The 16,959-nt window shown below is 33.5% G+C and overlaps 2 protein-coding genes across 10 annotated transcripts in view; both read left to right on the top strand.

Moving 5' to 3' along the window:
* Positions 1 to 16,959, top strand: part of LOC101891010 (solute carrier organic anion transporter family member 5A1) — a 68,537-nt gene that overhangs the window by 15,458 nt on the left and 36,120 nt on the right. The window contains exon 1 of one of the 8 annotated variants that reach the window (XM_020036980.2): positions 3,370 to 3,626. The exons of 6 other annotated variants lie outside the window; for them this stretch is intronic. The gene's annotated coding sequence lies outside the window, so the exon portion shown is untranslated. One more of the 8 variants, XM_020036979.2, reaches the window with a different exon arrangement.
* On the top strand, positions 13,113 to 16,012 carry LOC131800572 (protein FAM200C-like). 2 transcript variants are annotated; one of them, XM_059128300.1, is made up of 3 exons: positions 13,113 to 13,693; positions 13,751 to 14,282; positions 14,343 to 16,012. In XM_059128300.1, the coding sequence occupies exons 1-3, from the start codon at positions 13,686 to 13,688 to the stop codon at positions 15,909 to 15,911; spliced, it is 2,109 nt and encodes a 702-aa protein (XP_058984283.1). In that variant the 5' UTR covers positions 13,113 to 13,685; the 3' UTR covers positions 15,912 to 16,012. The 2 variants fall into 2 exon arrangements, with proteins under 2 accessions (XP_058984283.1, XP_058984282.1); XM_059128299.1 differs by having other exon boundaries at positions 13,751 to 16,012.

A 16,959-nucleotide genomic window follows, 5' to 3' on the forward strand; every position in this document is an offset into this window, starting at 1 on the left:
TGGTATATTCATATGGATGATTTGGATATGAAAGTTGCGCCCGCAGTTGTAGCATAATATAAGTTCAGATACAAGTTTAAAATTCAAACTAAACTATTTCTATATAACGTCCCCATAGCAAGTCATTTAAACTACACGACTAAATACAAAATGTTTTGTGCTTCCGTATTATCCAAATACGCGAGCTCCACATCCACACAAGAGATTCTTCCAAATGTAGCTTTGTTTAATTGCATACATTATTATCAGCATTGGGTAAGTGCACCTAAGTTCGACTCGTCGCAGTAGCAGGCATTTTTATTTATATTTAAACTCAAATAAATAAGAAATGTTATAATTAAGTGTAAAAAGAAATTTATATTAGCTTCGAATATAATGCCAGCCATCGGTGGAATAGGACCCTTCATCACGAGCGTGACAATGGATATTCTTAAGAAAACTTTCGTGAGTACGTCAAATTTAAATGATTCGTAACAGTGCAACAAGTCTTCTAAAAATATTCAGGAACTTACAAATGAACTGTATGGAAAAAACTATTATTGGAAACTGTTTAAAATAATGCCATTTTTCCGATGTCGTCTTCTGGAATAAAAACAAATTAGGGATTTTCCCAAAGTAGCCATGCATTTTGGACATTAAAAATAACCAATGATTGAACATTTTTGAAATAATATCAACAAATTAAATTATGTTGGTGGGTTTATTCACTATTAACCACATTTAAAGGGAGTATGGCGGATCTACCGATGTTGTATTTGTTTATCTGCTTTGTATTTATTTATTTAATGTGTCTACGTCATATGGATTAAAAAGTACAATAGCGACGTCAAATCTGTTCTTTTTTTTAATAAAAATAAAATAATACATTAAATGTACAGGAACAGGAACTACTGGCACAAAAAAACACTGATTAGAAGATAGCAAATTTTATAAATTAGATAACAAATGATTGGAACTTTGTTTTAAATTTCGAAATCTAAACAACATTTCTAACCTAAACCATTTAACTTCGTTGTAATCATGACCAAATTATGAGGCAAGACGAGTAAGACCAGCAGCAAAAATAAAAATATCGTCCCTCCTTCCCCAATATTGTCCATTTTTTTACAGTCACCAATGGATGAAGATTTTGTACAACTGTGTCACACAAGGAAAGACTGTCCGTACACTCCGTTGATATCTCTCCTAAATATTTATACCCCCAGACTTATGATTATACTACGAATACCATACAAAATAAAATGTATGTATCAGACAAAATACTTTTCATATTTCTTTCTCGTAAAGTAAGCATCGTTGTCATCGGCTATCAAATCAATGAAATGAAAGCTATGGTACTTATGAAACTTGAAGGGTCCATATCTTACGATGTATTAAATTTTTCCAAAAAAAAAAAAATAATTGGTGAAGTTGTATTCAGATCCTCTAAGTCCAACTGTGATATGGTGAACTAGTTTTTACGTTGTGTACAACTTATATTTCAAATATTTATGTCAAGGCGAAATACTTGAATTCGCTTCAGTTTTGGCAATATATGTAGTTGGAGAGTTGTATTTTTGGGAATTCGACCTTATAATTGTGCCATGGTTGTAAATGAAAAAATGTTGCTCAAAATGACGAAAGATTAAAGAAGTGAAAGTCCTAAAAGTGCCGACGACTGGTATACATTACCTACAAAAAAAAGTTCTGTTTAGTCATGGTACAATAAAAAAGTATTGTAGAGGTTCCAGCTGACTACATTTTTAATTAGGCATTTATTTTTAATTTTTTATAGGCATTTATTGTTTCTCAAAAACTTAATATTTTTAGAATCAATAATTAAAAAAATTACATTTCTGGATTTGCATTAAAGATATTAACCAGTTTTGCCACGAAAGTGAACTATTTTGAATTAGTTTGGATCCAGTCTTTAAAGAAAATGTAGACAATACATTAATCTTTCGCAATTTTTACTAATTCTAAAAACCGGTAAAGAAAGTCTTAAAGTCGGGCGGGGCAGACTTTATGATACCCTACAAATCTTTGCAGATTTAGTAGAGCTTCATATAACAATATATGGGGAATTTGTGAGAATTAAATCGTACCAACTGTGATTATAGTTATAATTTAAAGTCCAAAAGAACTAGTACTATTTGATATATTTCCTCGAATATCGTTGTTATTGAGAGCATACTACGGCTGTGTAGGACGGGTGAACAAATCGGGTGAACTGTATATATGGGAGCTACAACTATATCTGAACCGATTTCGATAAAATTTGACATAATTATTTCCAGGCTTAATTTGGTTACACATGCGAAATTCCAATATAAAGGCACAAAACAAGGCAAGTCGGACGAAGATATGTATGGGAACTATATATAAATTCTGATCGATTGTTTTCAATTTCAGTAGGGTTCGTCCTGGTGTCAAACAAATTGCTTGTGCCAAATTTCACTGGATGGGGAAATAAATGCGACCCATACTTTGTTTACAAAAATACTTGGACAGACGGACGGGAATTTATAAATCGACTCAGAATGTGATTCAATGCAGATCGTCAAAATGAACTATAAGAATATCTCGTTTCCTTTTGCCTGTTACAAACAAATGCCCAAAGACATAATACCCTGACCACCTTGTGGTGTAGGATATAATAAATGAGTTGTATCTATTTTTGAATAATTCTGGCAAAAAGTGGGCATAACCTCAGGGCTGTATTTCAGTAGTTTTACGAAACCTCTCAGGAACAGGTATTATGGTCTTATTTAGGGACTACTCCCCACTGTTTATGGTCGTTTAGATTCAAACATGGTAGAAGAATTTAAGTAGATGCATCAACGCTTGGGGACATTGATATGTCAAAATTGTTAAAATGGTTTGGCAAAAATAAGTAGATTTTTACATGTTTTCTTATAAGAAGCAAATTGGAGGTTGTTATTATATGCATTTTTCAACAATTTTTACAAATATCAACAATTTTTCATTCAATATTTTTAATTTCAAAGTCGGTTTGACAGTTCATTGTCCCAGCAGTTACGTCGATGCGTCTACCTGTATTTTTCTACCATGGATTCAACCGCAATTACCTTTACCCAGATATGGTAACACTTCAACATTTCCATTCTATTTCCTGTTCTCTTTGTTTCTTCTTTTAACGGTAAACAAAACAAGTTAATGTGCCCCCTGCGCAGGGAGACTTGCTTACTCTTTGCTCTCACTCTCTTCGACGGCGATTTCTCTTTGTTACTCTTGAGCTCTCAGCGTGCTCTTGGCTTTCGGCTGATGCAATGTAATTTGTTTTTGTCGATGTTTGCTTGTGTCTCACATTTCGTAAATATTTTTGTGACAGTTTTGTTTTCGTTTGGAATTCCAACCAGCCAATCTCGTTCTACTTTGGGGTGATTTGCTGGCAGTTGTCAACAGCACCGATTTTCTTCCTCATAACGACGATTAACGGCGACGCATTCAAAAGCCAAACATAAAAATAAAATCTGAATAAATTTTAAGATTTTAATGAGCCCGAGTGGATTGACACATGAACCACCGCATCAGTTTATGTACGGGTCGGTGCGTGTGTGTGTGTGAATGAATGTAAAAGGGAAAGGAGTTGAGGAGAATATCCAGTTGGAACACACCACCGCTGAGTTAAGTAAACAGACAACAAAAAGATATTCGAACTGTGACCACCACCACCACCGCTTCAACCTGTCCAGTGTCAGTAATGTGAGTTGGTGCGTGCGTCAGTTTTGCGTGGGGCATCTGTTGTCTCGATTCGGAGAGTTATAAAATGTGCCCCAAATAAACAGAAACGCAAAGTAAAAGTAAGAAAAAGGCAATAACAACAAACACATCGCTTGTTTAAGTAGTATCGCTAACCTCAAATTACATTCCGTCAAGGTAAGAAGACTTCATTGTTGCGAGTGGCGTCGCGCCGTTATTGTGACTCATATGTGAATTTCGTGTGGAAACTTTCACTGGCCAAAAATGAGCTTCCAACAAATAATAATAAGCAAAAAGTTACTCCCAGAAGCCCCCACCCCTTTTTCAACGTTATTGCTAGAAAGTACAATGAAGACCTCCGAAGAGAGTGTATGTATATGAGAGTGTCCTACACACCTATCTGCTATAGTGAAGCCTTGATTTATCTGATATTCTTGTGTGAGAATTAAACGAATCCGAAGGTTTCCAGTCAATTTCTTCAGGTGTTCTTACTTGCTCAATTTTCAATGTCTGTCAATGATTAAATTCTAACATTGCCTCAAATTTAACGTCGGCACATGCTAATGTTTGAATTTCCAAAATAAACGCTTAATTATTTCTGTTTGAGAATTTTGTATTAGCTAGTGGGGGATAGCAAACACAAAAAAGCCGCGTAGAGTGGAGCCATGTTTTAGGCCACTATGCCATTTATGAAGCAAAACGCTCGATGCCATAAAAATAGTTTTGGAGACGAGCCACATTGCCCTTTTATGGGTAGTTGAAATTGAAAGTGTTTTCGAAATTATTATCATTTTTAAGTCTTCTATTAAACATATTATGTATTCGGATTGAAGAATTAGCTGTGTTTTATATTTTATGCAACAATTATTCCGTTACACAGCGAATAATGACTTGAAACTTTGCATGAAGCTATCGAAGATTGGCATTCGGTAAAATCCAGCAAGAAAACACTTTTAAACTGCTGAGAAAAATATAAATAAAAATTACAAGTTTTATGATTCTTTAATGGCCCAATACAACGTAAATTGTTTATTATGCGAGAAATAATGAAATTATTGCCTGAAATTTCTAAATATTTGCACTGGCCACAAAGAGTTGTTTCTCAATCAACTAACGTCACTTAACAAATTTTCACTGAGTAAATTTTTCGAGTAATATTTCGTAAACTCTCAGCAACTCAACTGTCAAAAGTGTTCACTGCTCTTGCTTTCATTTATCGAACAACATTTTAGGTTATCGAACAACATTTTGTAATATTTTGTACAAATATCAAAACTTTGCATTTGAATTCGTTAACTTTCAAATGATGTAGAAATTAAGTTACATTTTGATTTTTTCAATTGTTGACATAATTGGAAATTTAAAGCCCCTCTGTACTTTGGTCTGAAGGATACTAAGACTTTGACTTAGAATGTGATTCTTTGATGATCATCAAGGGTAATTGTGGGTCTACCTTGTCTCCTTGTTCTCCTCTTTTTTTAAGAATCTGCTACCTTTTCTCATTGTGAATTAAGGTCTAATTGCAATTTGTTGATGTGCCCCAGCAAGGCTTTGAAAAGTAAATGCATGTTTATCTATAAAATAGTTAGGTTTAAGGCATTTAATGCTATTATCTAAAACAATAAAATGACCGCAGGCTAAATGGTTCAGTAAAAGGTGTTCTTATTGTACTATAAATTTAAATTCTCAGTTTGCTTTCGATTTTCATGAAAATAATTAGATAATTATGTTCAAAATGTCGACTCTTTGGGAATGAAGTGCGAGAAGGAATAAAAGTCTATCTTCGAACATGATTGCCAGTCAGACTACGAAACGCAGTACAAAGGAAAGCAACATGATGATACACATTTTCGATAGGTACGTACGCAGCGATCAAGGGCCCCCTACTTAGATAGATAGAAACGTGTAATACGAATTTGTCCAACCACTGTTCTCTTGCTCTTGGAGTAATGAAATCTAAGGATAGAATGACGATGTTTCCCATCTTCGCATATAGCATTCCAAGTTTGATAGACATATTATCAAGTGCAAAGTTTGGATCATGTCGGATACTTTCATTGAGAACTGCCATGCGCATTAGCCGAGAGGACGGCAATCTCAAGATCCTCTCTATATGTCCTGAAATTGAATTAGACATTTTAATAGGACACGTCATTTTGAATGATATACTTCAATAATAGCATAATGTCTGATTGTATAAAAATGTTTTGGTATTTAAGAACAATAGCGGATGTTTATTTCATAAAAAAGCACGCTTGTAGGATCATATCCAATTGATAAAATTTCATAAAAACCAATTCGCCAAGTCTCTGTCCATGTCCTCGATAGCCTCACGAATATCACAATCGAGGTGTTGAATCTAAAAGCAAACGGTTGACGTAAAACATCCATAAAAAAACGTTATTCTGTACAATCCCAGAAAAGAGTAGTTCTCATAAAAAATGGAGTGTTTTAGAAGGGGTCCCAATGTTTATATTTTGTACACACAAACAAAATTCAATTAGAGGCCTACCCACACGTATACAACAGCTCTCGATATGGACGCAATATAATTTCATAATCGAGGTCTTGAATCGATCCTGGGCTATTGGTGCAGACCTTACCTTTCACGTGGCTCCAAAGGAGGAAGTCACAAGGTGTTAAATCGCTCGATCTCAGTGGCCAATTGTAATCTCCTTATTTGGTGGTTTTAGAAATATATACTAAAAAAGTACTAAATTGTTTTAAATTTGGTATTTAAGCGAGGAAGTAGAGTTGAATATCGAAATTTAGTTATTACGACTACTTTTTGTGCAGCGGTTTTGATATATGGAGGTGGATTTGGAAATACTTAACAAAAAGTACTAAATGGTATTAAACTCGGTATTTGGGGAAGGAACATAGCTGGAAATCTGAAATTTAGGTTGAGAGTCTTTGGTGGTGTGTCGGATAGAAGAACCAAAGGCTTTTGAGAAATTCAAACAATGAGTGTACCAAAAGTACTAAGATGCACTAAATCTGGTACAATTGAAATTATGTAAATGGGTAGAAGGTAAATCGTGAAATTCGGTATAAGAATCAAGTTTAGGAAGTAGGGTTGATAAAAGAAAATGTGTAGAAGTGCACTAAATGCGCTACACTTTGGTTTGGGGTGAATGGATAAAGGTAGAATATTGAAACTTAGTATACAAGGAGGTCTTTCTGGAAATCAGTACAATTAGTGTATGAAAAGTACTAAATTTAGAATATAGTATAGGAATAGAACTGGAATTATAAATGTTGGTATTGGGAATGCGATGCGCTAAGATATGAAGACGAATTTGGAAATGCGTACTATATAGTGTACGAAAAATACGAAATGGTACTACACTTGATATAATTGTAGAAATAGGACTAAAGCTATGAATTTTCCTATAACGGTAACAACGGGAAATGCGTGCTATATAGTGTACGAAAAATACAAAGAAGTACTACATTTTATTGCCATGGCTCTTAACGACTGGTAAGAGCTATTAAAATAGTAGTGGGGTACAAAATGGTTTTAAGCAGGTGTATACGGGAATGACATGCAAAGTTCTAAAGGATAGTAACTATTGGGAATGAGAGCTCTGTATGCAACTTTGTCTACAATAAACAAACATGAATGTGTACAACATTTGTTCATTGGAATTTATGAAATATTGCCATAGTTTTTACAAATGAAGAAAACTACAAAGTTACACATTTTAAGATATTTAGTAGACAGAAAAGTACAAAAATGAGCTTTTACATTGTACTACAGTTTTATAATGACACTAGCTGGAACCGATGCGCTTCGCTAACCCTTTGGATTTTATATGTATTTAAAATATTATTTTTATTATATGTTGTGGGTTTTTAATAAAAACAAGTAAAAAAGCAGCAAACTTTTAATACCCTCCACAATTTTGAAAGATTTAGAATTTTTTAAAAAAATCCTTCGAAAAATACCTTTACCTTTAAAAAGGGACCTTATTTAGACGTTGTCCTGCCTAAATAATTTTTTGTCATAGGCTTCAGTACCGATTCCGAACTTCAAATACGAAATTTGAAACAATATCGTTGAATAATGCCGCAAATATCATCAAAATACGGAATAAAGGGAGGGACCGTTGTATGTGGGCTACATATCGTGTTTGGTGCATCAAATATGTGAAATCGGCTGAATGTATATATAGGAGCTATATCTAAATCTGAACCGATTTCAATCTCATTTGGTATATTTATTTGTGTATTGATTTCCGTTACACATACCAAATTTTTAGACTGTATCTATAACCGATCAATAAAGACGTGCTTTCAAAAACAACATTTTTTAAACAATTTATATAGCTGATGTTACTTTCATTTGAGTCCTACACCACTTTGCTAATTTAGTAGAGCTCCGCATAACAATTAAACGTTTTAATGGGAGAATTCAAATACACGCTATAATTATAATTATAATTTAAAGTTCAAAAGACTGAATATACCGAAGCATTTGTATCTTTTAAATTCGAACTTGTATTGCCAATTTGGTGCAAAATTAATTTGAAATCAGATAAAGATATATATGGGAGCTATATCCAAATCTGAATCGATCTCGATAAAATTTGGCATAGATATTTCTGAGCTACATTTGATATATTTCCCTGAATATCGTTGTTACGGAGTGCATATTACGGCTGTGGGTAACAAATACAACAAATCGGATGAGCTATAGCTATATCTGATCCGATCTTCACCAAATTTGACATACTAACTTTTAGACTCAATTCGGTCGTAAGTGCTAAATTTCATCCCATTTAGCCAAATATTAGACGTTTGGTGTACAATAAAAGGTAAATCGGACGAAGTTATATATGGGAGCTATATCCAAATCTGAACCGATTTCGATAAATTTAGCAAAGGTATTTCTGAGCTACATTTGATATATTTCCCCAAATTTTGTTGTTACAGAGTGCATATTACGGCTGTGGAGGACAAAAATAACAAATCGGATGAACAATATATATGGGAGCTATATCTATATCTGAACCGATTTCGATCAAAACCATACTATTCGGGCTGATATTACACGTTTGGTGCGAAATAAAAGGCAAATCGGACGAAGATATATATGGAAGCTATATCTAATTTTTAACCGATTATCTTTAATTTTAATAGGGTTCCTCCTTGGGCCAAACAAATGTTGTTTGGAAAATTTCATCTCAGTCGGATAATAAATGCGAGCTGCATTTTGTTCACAAGAATACATGGACAGACGGACGGACAGACGGACTGACATGCATAAATCAACTCAGAAAGTAATTCTATGGAGATCCTCAAAAGTAACTATGGGTCTATCTCGCTTCCTTTTCCATTTTACAAACAAATCCACAAAAACATAATACCCTTACCACCATGTGGTGTAGGGTATAAAAACAATGAAACGTACAAACATTTTCCTCTTTTATGGGTATAGATTTTATTAATTATCCTCTCTTTACACAGACTAATAACGAAATGGTTATTTCGTTTTCTGACGAAATTATAAAAAACGATCTTCTATTGGGACAGTTCCTATCGTCAGATATTGCAAGCGTATTTCTTCTTATCATCATTTCATTATTATCAACTTATTCAGGAATTGTGTAGACATGTCATATGCATTTCCAAACATTCCTATCTTGATTACGTGCAGCAGAGTCGAAGATTTCATCTAAAATAGAAATTTCCATTACTTTTCGTTTTGTTTTGTATTTTGATTTATTTTGTATTGGTGTTGTCTTTGAGATAACCAAAGATACACATCCGCTCCACTGGCACAACTCCGCACAAAGACTGAACTTAGAAATTGCCGTTTTTATCGCCATCCACATACAAATGCTTAAAAACACGCTCACACAATTGTGACGATATGTATGTATGTGTATTGTTGTTTACGCATCGTCTCCTCAAAAACAACGAACTGAAAAAAGAACATCTTATCGGCGTTCTAAGGCATGAATTTGTAAAAGTGAACGCCTTTAAAGTTACTGCCGTTTGCCAACGTCAACAGTGGCAACGAATAGTGGACTGAATAACCAACCGAAAAAACACTAAACAAATGACAAACATCCGTACTGGAAATGATTTACCCTCAAGAGCAGACACATCAAAGCGAACGGTTGACGTAAAATCTCCATAAAAACGCGTTATTCTGTACACGGCCAGAAAAAAGAGAGTAGTTCTCATATGGAACAATGAAAAGAAGGCAGGCGAGGTTGGAAAATTTTGCAAATAAAGATGCCTACCTGTATGGATTGTCAGTTTGAATATCAAACAATTTATGGCATTGATTTTGAATATATAAAGAAAAAAAAAACGTGAACATTGTATGAAAGATCTACATTTCTTTTCAAAATTATGTTCTGCATTCTCTAAAGATTAATTTCGTTAAAAAAGTGTACTTTTTCAATTTGAAATGATGATTTGAGTATTTAATTGAATTTGGGTATTTTATCAACATTTTTCCTATGATCCCTGCGGGACTTTTTTCAACCAGTTGAGAAAATCGTTTGTTATAAATGCATTGTTCTACAACTAACTACAAATTGGTTGAAAAGTCATCTGAAGATCTACCAGTTAAGAAACCACAACAACATATTCAGATGACCAACCAATTTGTAGTTAGTTGTAGAATTATGCATTTATGTACTAACTTTTGTAAACTAACTTTTATGAACTAACTATAAGTTGGTTGTAAAATCATCTGGAAGTAAATCCATTTGAACCCAAAAACATGACTGAAAAAAATAGATGACCGATTATAACAAACAAATTTACATTAATTCGCATAATAGCTAGTGCTGCTAGCCTCAATACAAAAGAATATATACTTTAAGAAAACAGTGCAGCCAGGGTATCCATAAATAGCACCCCTTAAAAAAAACCATAAAAAATAGAATTTAATTATATAAATAAGAATCTGATTTCAAAAATTAAGTCCCACCGTCAAAAAATAAAATAAAAATCACCAAATCTATAACTCGGACCGTCCGTCCGTCTGTCCATGTTAATTTGTAATCACTCTACAGGTCGCAATTATGACTTCATTTAGAATGGAGGTGGGACTAGGGCCCGAATAGAAGCCTATTGCTTTTGGGGATGATATGATGATATATAATAAAATCTAAAAAAATCGCATAAAAAGATGCAAATAATGATGTTAATATAGATCTTGTAGTATTTTGTGATATTTTTTTTTCATATTTTTTATCGCATGCGATTTTTTCAAATTGACTCAATACTGAAGTGTACATTTTGTTATATTTTTTCACCTTACAACACAGGTTGGGGTTATTATATACAGATTACAATTATCGTCCGATCCTCACGATTTTCACAATGCACAGTGGTCGCTGCCAATGGCCAAAATTCAAAAAATGAAAATCAGATATTTGTTGTCAAATGTGTACACATGAACTCTTAAGAGGTTAAGCTTTTTAGAAAACATAATAATCTTGGCTTCATTCTAACGGGACACTTCGAAAATAGCATCAAAAAAGAGAAAATGTAGTTAGTTGCTTTTTTCAGTGGAATCAGTAAAAAAAGAGTAAAAATAGATATGTGTTACAAAATTAAATACATTTTAAAATGACAAATCTTGGTATAATTATCGACAAGCAAGGTATTGACTTATTTTTAGTGCAGTAATTTGTGTGTTTAGTAGTTGGGTATAATATAGAAGATGTGAGTGATCTGAGTTGCCTTTAAGATTAATTTTGAAAATAAAATTGGATTTCAGTTAAAGTTTTAATTGTTTTCCCCCCTGAATCCTCCAATGTTTTTTCACGCCATTAGTAATGGTCCTAAGATTCTTGAAGTGCTAATTTAACTTTCAGATTTTGTCAGATTTGTATGTTATGCCCAATATACTGAAGTGACTTCGCTCTTGGGATTGATAAGGATATAATTGAGGGGTGTTCAATAATGTTGCCTGCATTGTCTTCTGGGTATAATAAGTTATTAAGAGTTAACAAATAGATATCCATGGCACTATCTTTCACCCACAGCTAATAAAATTTTAATACAGGGTTGCCCATATTCGACGGACCCAATAACTTTTGACTTTTGACATCGCTTAATGACATACCGCGTTTGAAGCGTCAGTCCAAAAAATGTGAGAAGTGCCCTTCTAAGAACACCATTAAGCGTTTATACGAAAAATTTTCGACTGGTAAGGCTCTTTCTAATCCAAAGAGGCCATATAAAAGTCGGCCGAAAATATCGCTGCCGTACGAGCCAGTGTTGAGAGGTCTCCAAGAACATCCCAAAAACGCCGTTCTCAGCAGTTGGGCATGGCTCGGTCTACTTTACAACGGATTATTCGTATTGATTTGCATTTGTTCTCGTACAAAATTCAATTGACGCAAAGAATGTTGCCTGCGGACAAGCCTCGTCGATTGGAATGGGCCCAAAGGGCCCAAAGGTCCGTCGAATATGGGCAACCTGGGATTTGTATAAAAAATACTTCTATTTTTGGAGGTACCTTTACAGAGGGACTCTACCTGAAGGCGGGCCGTTCCAAATAATTTTCAGTCAGACTATTTTTTAGCTCTTTAGAACGTAAAATGTCAAATAACAGAGCAATCTAGTGTAAAATGTGACAAAAATTGGGCAAATAACCCTTATTCGGGAGGTACGTTGTAAGGGGACCATGCCAAAACATGCATCGACCCTATCCATTTTGTCACATTTTTAATTTTTATCCCATCAAGGTACCATAACCAAAGAATCATATTGATATCTGCACTGAAAGTATTTTTGGCCGCTGTTCCCATACGACTTCGACCACTGTGCAATGGTAGGGTTAGGCTCGGAAGGGCTAGGCCTGTTGTTTCCCAACATGTCCGCAATATTTTTGGGGGTGGAAATGGACCAACAACTAAAAATATTCCTGATTTTGCAGCCGTTATAAAGGTCACAAATAGAAACCAAAGGGCACGAAATCTCGCATGAAGTTAGAGTTTAGGACAGCGGGTAGGATGAACCACTACTTTTGTGTGAAAAAATACCAACATTTTCTTCTAACATATTGTACTCCTGTAGGGTATTACATGGTCCACCCTGCACGGCTATAGTCTTTGCTTACTTGTTTGAAATAGCTTTGGCAGTTCTAGTCCATGTGGTCGTTCAAATTATAGCTCATTACAAAATATTTAAAAAATTCGTAGTTATATATCAACCGTTGGTAGGCAAGTTCCGACAACATCAAAAAAAAAAAAAACTACATTTAACTATTTAGTCTTGACAAGCCATGGTTTACACCAGATCTGAGCAAATTCGTATAAAGAAATTGGTTCGTTATACATTGAAAATTATTTCAACTTTAAAAAAAGAATGCTGTCTAAAATTATTATTGAAACAAATTTTTAACAAAAACTAAGGCACATTGGACTAGTGCCGCAGGGTTACCGTTGTGCGACTAAAGTTGCAATTTGCAACCTTTTTGATGATCTGTGACTATATGTGCAACTTTTTTATTATCTTCTAATTTTGCCACTTTTTAAACTTTGTGCGACCTTTTTGCGACTTTTTTATTGCTCAACAATATAAGTTCTATTCTTTTTTATTTGGTATAGTGCATTTATATTGTACTGGATTTAGTGTACAGTATTTCACATATATGTCAAATAAATCATCATAGATGAGGTAAACCCTGTAAAAGTTCAAATGTACATGCCGTTCAAATTCAAACTAATTTCACGTCGCTATTGCTAACGCCGTACGCTGCAATTATGCGACACAGTAGTTTGATCAGTTGTTTGTGTTACCTTTTGATCATTATTCTTTGAAAAACGAAAACAACGACATTGGCGAAAGAGGAGTGCAATTAAATATATAATTAAAAATAAAGAGTACAGCATTAAATTGAATTCAGTGAAGTAAATAATTAGTATTTTGTGTTATTTTGAAAACAATATTCAGTTTTTAGACGCTTGTGCTCATTTTATATTAAAAACAAGTGTTTGTAAAAATCTTCTATGGACAGGTAAATATTTGTTTTTTTTTTTTTAATTTTTCAAATATTAATGTTTAAACTTAATAGATTTATTGTTAGATCAAAAAGAAAGGCTGACGATGAATCTCCCAACAAAGCAAGGCTGACCCTGGGCAAAGGAGCTGACACGATAATTGAAACAAGTTCAGAATCTGAAAAGAACACCGAGTCCGAATCGGAAAATGATGAAGAACCTTCATGTTCCTCCAAAAAACGCAATATTTCCCGGTATTATTCCAAGGAATGGGAGATGCAATACAGGTGGCTTAAGCAAGATGGTGAGACAAAGCGGCCCCTGTGCATTGTTTGTAAACAACTTTTGTCAAACCAAAAAAACCATCTTCGACGACATGCTGAAACAAAGAAACATCTTAGTAACATAACCAAAACATCTGAAAATGCGAAAATACAACTGACTGATTATTTGCCACATCGAAATACAGACTTACGAAAACATGTCGCTATTGCTGAAATTAAGTTGGTGTTACGTGCAATTACAAAAAACCAATCTTTCAATTCTATGGACGGACTTGGTAAATTCAATTCCATGATTTTTCCTGATTCAAATATAGCTAAATTGGTATGTAAACATATTTTGGTACCAAAAAGCAATAGGTATATATATTGTTTAATTATTAAGGTATCATGTGGTCGTACAAAATCAACTGCAATTGCACAGTTTCTCGGTAAAGAAGGTCAACTCGCTATAGTCTCTAAAATGCAAAAACAACAATTTAGCCTCATTATAGACGAGACAACCGACATTTCCATCAATAAATGTCTAGTAATGGTAGTGAGGCAATTCAACAAGGACCGAGGAAAGACTGAAGATAATTTTTTTCAATTAGTACAACCAGAAAATGGAAAAGGCGAAACAATTTGTAATGCCGTTATTGAATCACTAGAAAATAATAAGATTCCCTTAGAAAATTTTATCGGGTTTGCAACTGACAACGCTTCCAGTATGGTTGGGAAAAACATTGGGGTGTCTAGTTTATTAAAAAAGAAAATCCCCCACCTGTTCCATCTTGGTTGCGTTTGTCATTCTGTAAATCTTATGAATATTTCAGCTTTGAAATGTATACCAGAAGAAGTTGAAAAGTTACCCAAGAACATTTATAATTTTTTCAAAAGTTCAAACAGGCGAGTAGATTTTTCAGAATTGCAGGATATGTTCAATGTCCCAGAACACAAGCTTTTAAGTCTTTCGGATACTAGATGGCTTTCGTTCGAGTCGGTGGCAAAACGAATTGTAGAACAATGGACGATATTACAACATTATTTCCTTCGGGCTCAATGTGAAGAAAAATGTCCAAGGACAATGGATAAAATACGTGCAATTCAAGATGGATTGTCGTCTGAAAACCTCATTTATTTAAAATTCTTGGTATATATTTTGGGTCTTATGAATAAATTTAACAAATGCTTTCAAAGCGAGTCATCACAAATAGTATACCTGATTACATATACAAAGGAAATTTTACTCCAAATTTTACAAAATTTCCTTAAAAAGGAATATATATCGGTCACAAAGCTAGAAAGTATAAATTTTAAAGATACACATAATATAAAAGATGTTTTAAATATATATATAGGTCATGAAGCTGAAACAGAAATGCAAGCTAAAAATATACTTGATGTTGAATGCATAACTATAAAAAACAATATTTTAAAATTTTACCAAAAACTTTGTGACGAGATACTGTCAAGGATAAATATAAACGATAAACAATTAAATGTTTTAAGAGTTTTGCAACCAACATTTTTTACCTCAAACGAAGACTTTAATTATATTGATCTCATATATGAATTTAATTATATTATAAGTGAACCTGAAGCTTTTATTAGCGAATTCAAACTATTAGAAAGTAAAGTTAATGATAAGTCATACAAACACATTTTTAACATTAAAAATGTTGAGATTTTTTGGCATACTATAGGTAGTTTAAAAAATGCTTTAAACGAACCTTTATATTTACACCTATACGATTTTGCCGCACATGTATTAACCCTGCCCCATAGCAGCGCTTCTGCGGAAAGAATTTTTTCTAAATTAGGACTAATGAAAACAAAATTAACTAATAGATTAAATGTAACAACTTGTGGATCCATGCTATCAGCTCTAAATTTGCTAGATGCAGGAATAGAGGAATGGAATCCCAGTGATGATCTCGTACAAAAATACAGAAACGAAGTTTCAAAAAAATGAAATTATAATTTAATTTTGTATTATTTTTTATTGAATTGTTATTTAGTTTTATGTTTTTTATGTTTTATGTTCTTTGTTTGAATAAAAATCTTCAAAATTAATCTGTGCGACTTTTTATTGAAATTCTGACTTTTCTGTGCGACTTTTTTGTATGAAAATGACTTTTTGTGCAACTTTTTCAAAATTCCCAGCGGTAACACTGTAGTGCCGTAGAACTGGAACTTGAACGAAACGAACTTTAATGGGAAAGCTCTCGCCTCTCTATCTCTCTCTCTCTCTCTGAATTTCACACTGGATATTTTAATATTTGATTTTTTTGTTATTAATTTGTTTAATTTATCTTACGCATTCTGAAAAAATCGTCATTAAACCCTCACGATCTTACCGAGTTTCCCTCAACAAAACGTTCCGTATTCTGGAAATCACTTCCCTCGCTTTCTTATCTGTTTTGCATGTGAATTCGACATCAGGGACGGGAGCTTGTACAGAGATTTTGTCCGAATTTGGTTATTATTTGCTGAAACTCGGAAAATGCTCTAATTCGATTCCAATATAAATTCTAAGTTAAGATTTGCGATCTATTTAAAAACCAAATACGTCTTGATTTTTAATATTTTTTTAAATTTTTCAGAATGGCATCCGTGTGTGTGATGGAAAACCCTGATCTAGATTATGAAATTGGTACTGAATCCATAACGCCGACATGACATTGAATTTTGTTTTCATTTTACTTATTTAAAAGTACATATGTTTTTGAATTTGATTTGAGAAAAATATTTATTTAGCAAATATAAACAACTAAAACATATTTTATTCGTGAACTGATAACAGTGCGCACACACTCACACTAACGCACTTATTCCGAATGGCTCTGTCAAGATCTCTTCTCAAACTTATTATTATTATTTTGTTTTTATAAACGAAGTAAACAAAGAACTGAAAATGTTACGAAATTAAAAAATAATTTGAATTTGTGAAAGACCTAAGTTAATAATGGCTGATAATGTGAAACGTTTCACATTCCAGTTTAGGAAAGTAGCTAGAGTTG

The sequence above is a fragment of the Musca domestica genome, unplaced genomic scaffold, assembly GCF_030504385.1.
Source record: "Musca domestica strain aabys unplaced genomic scaffold, Musca_domestica.polishedcontigs.V.1.1 5, whole genome shotgun sequence".
Classification (NCBI taxonomy): domain Eukaryota; kingdom Metazoa; phylum Arthropoda; class Insecta; order Diptera; family Muscidae; genus Musca; species Musca domestica.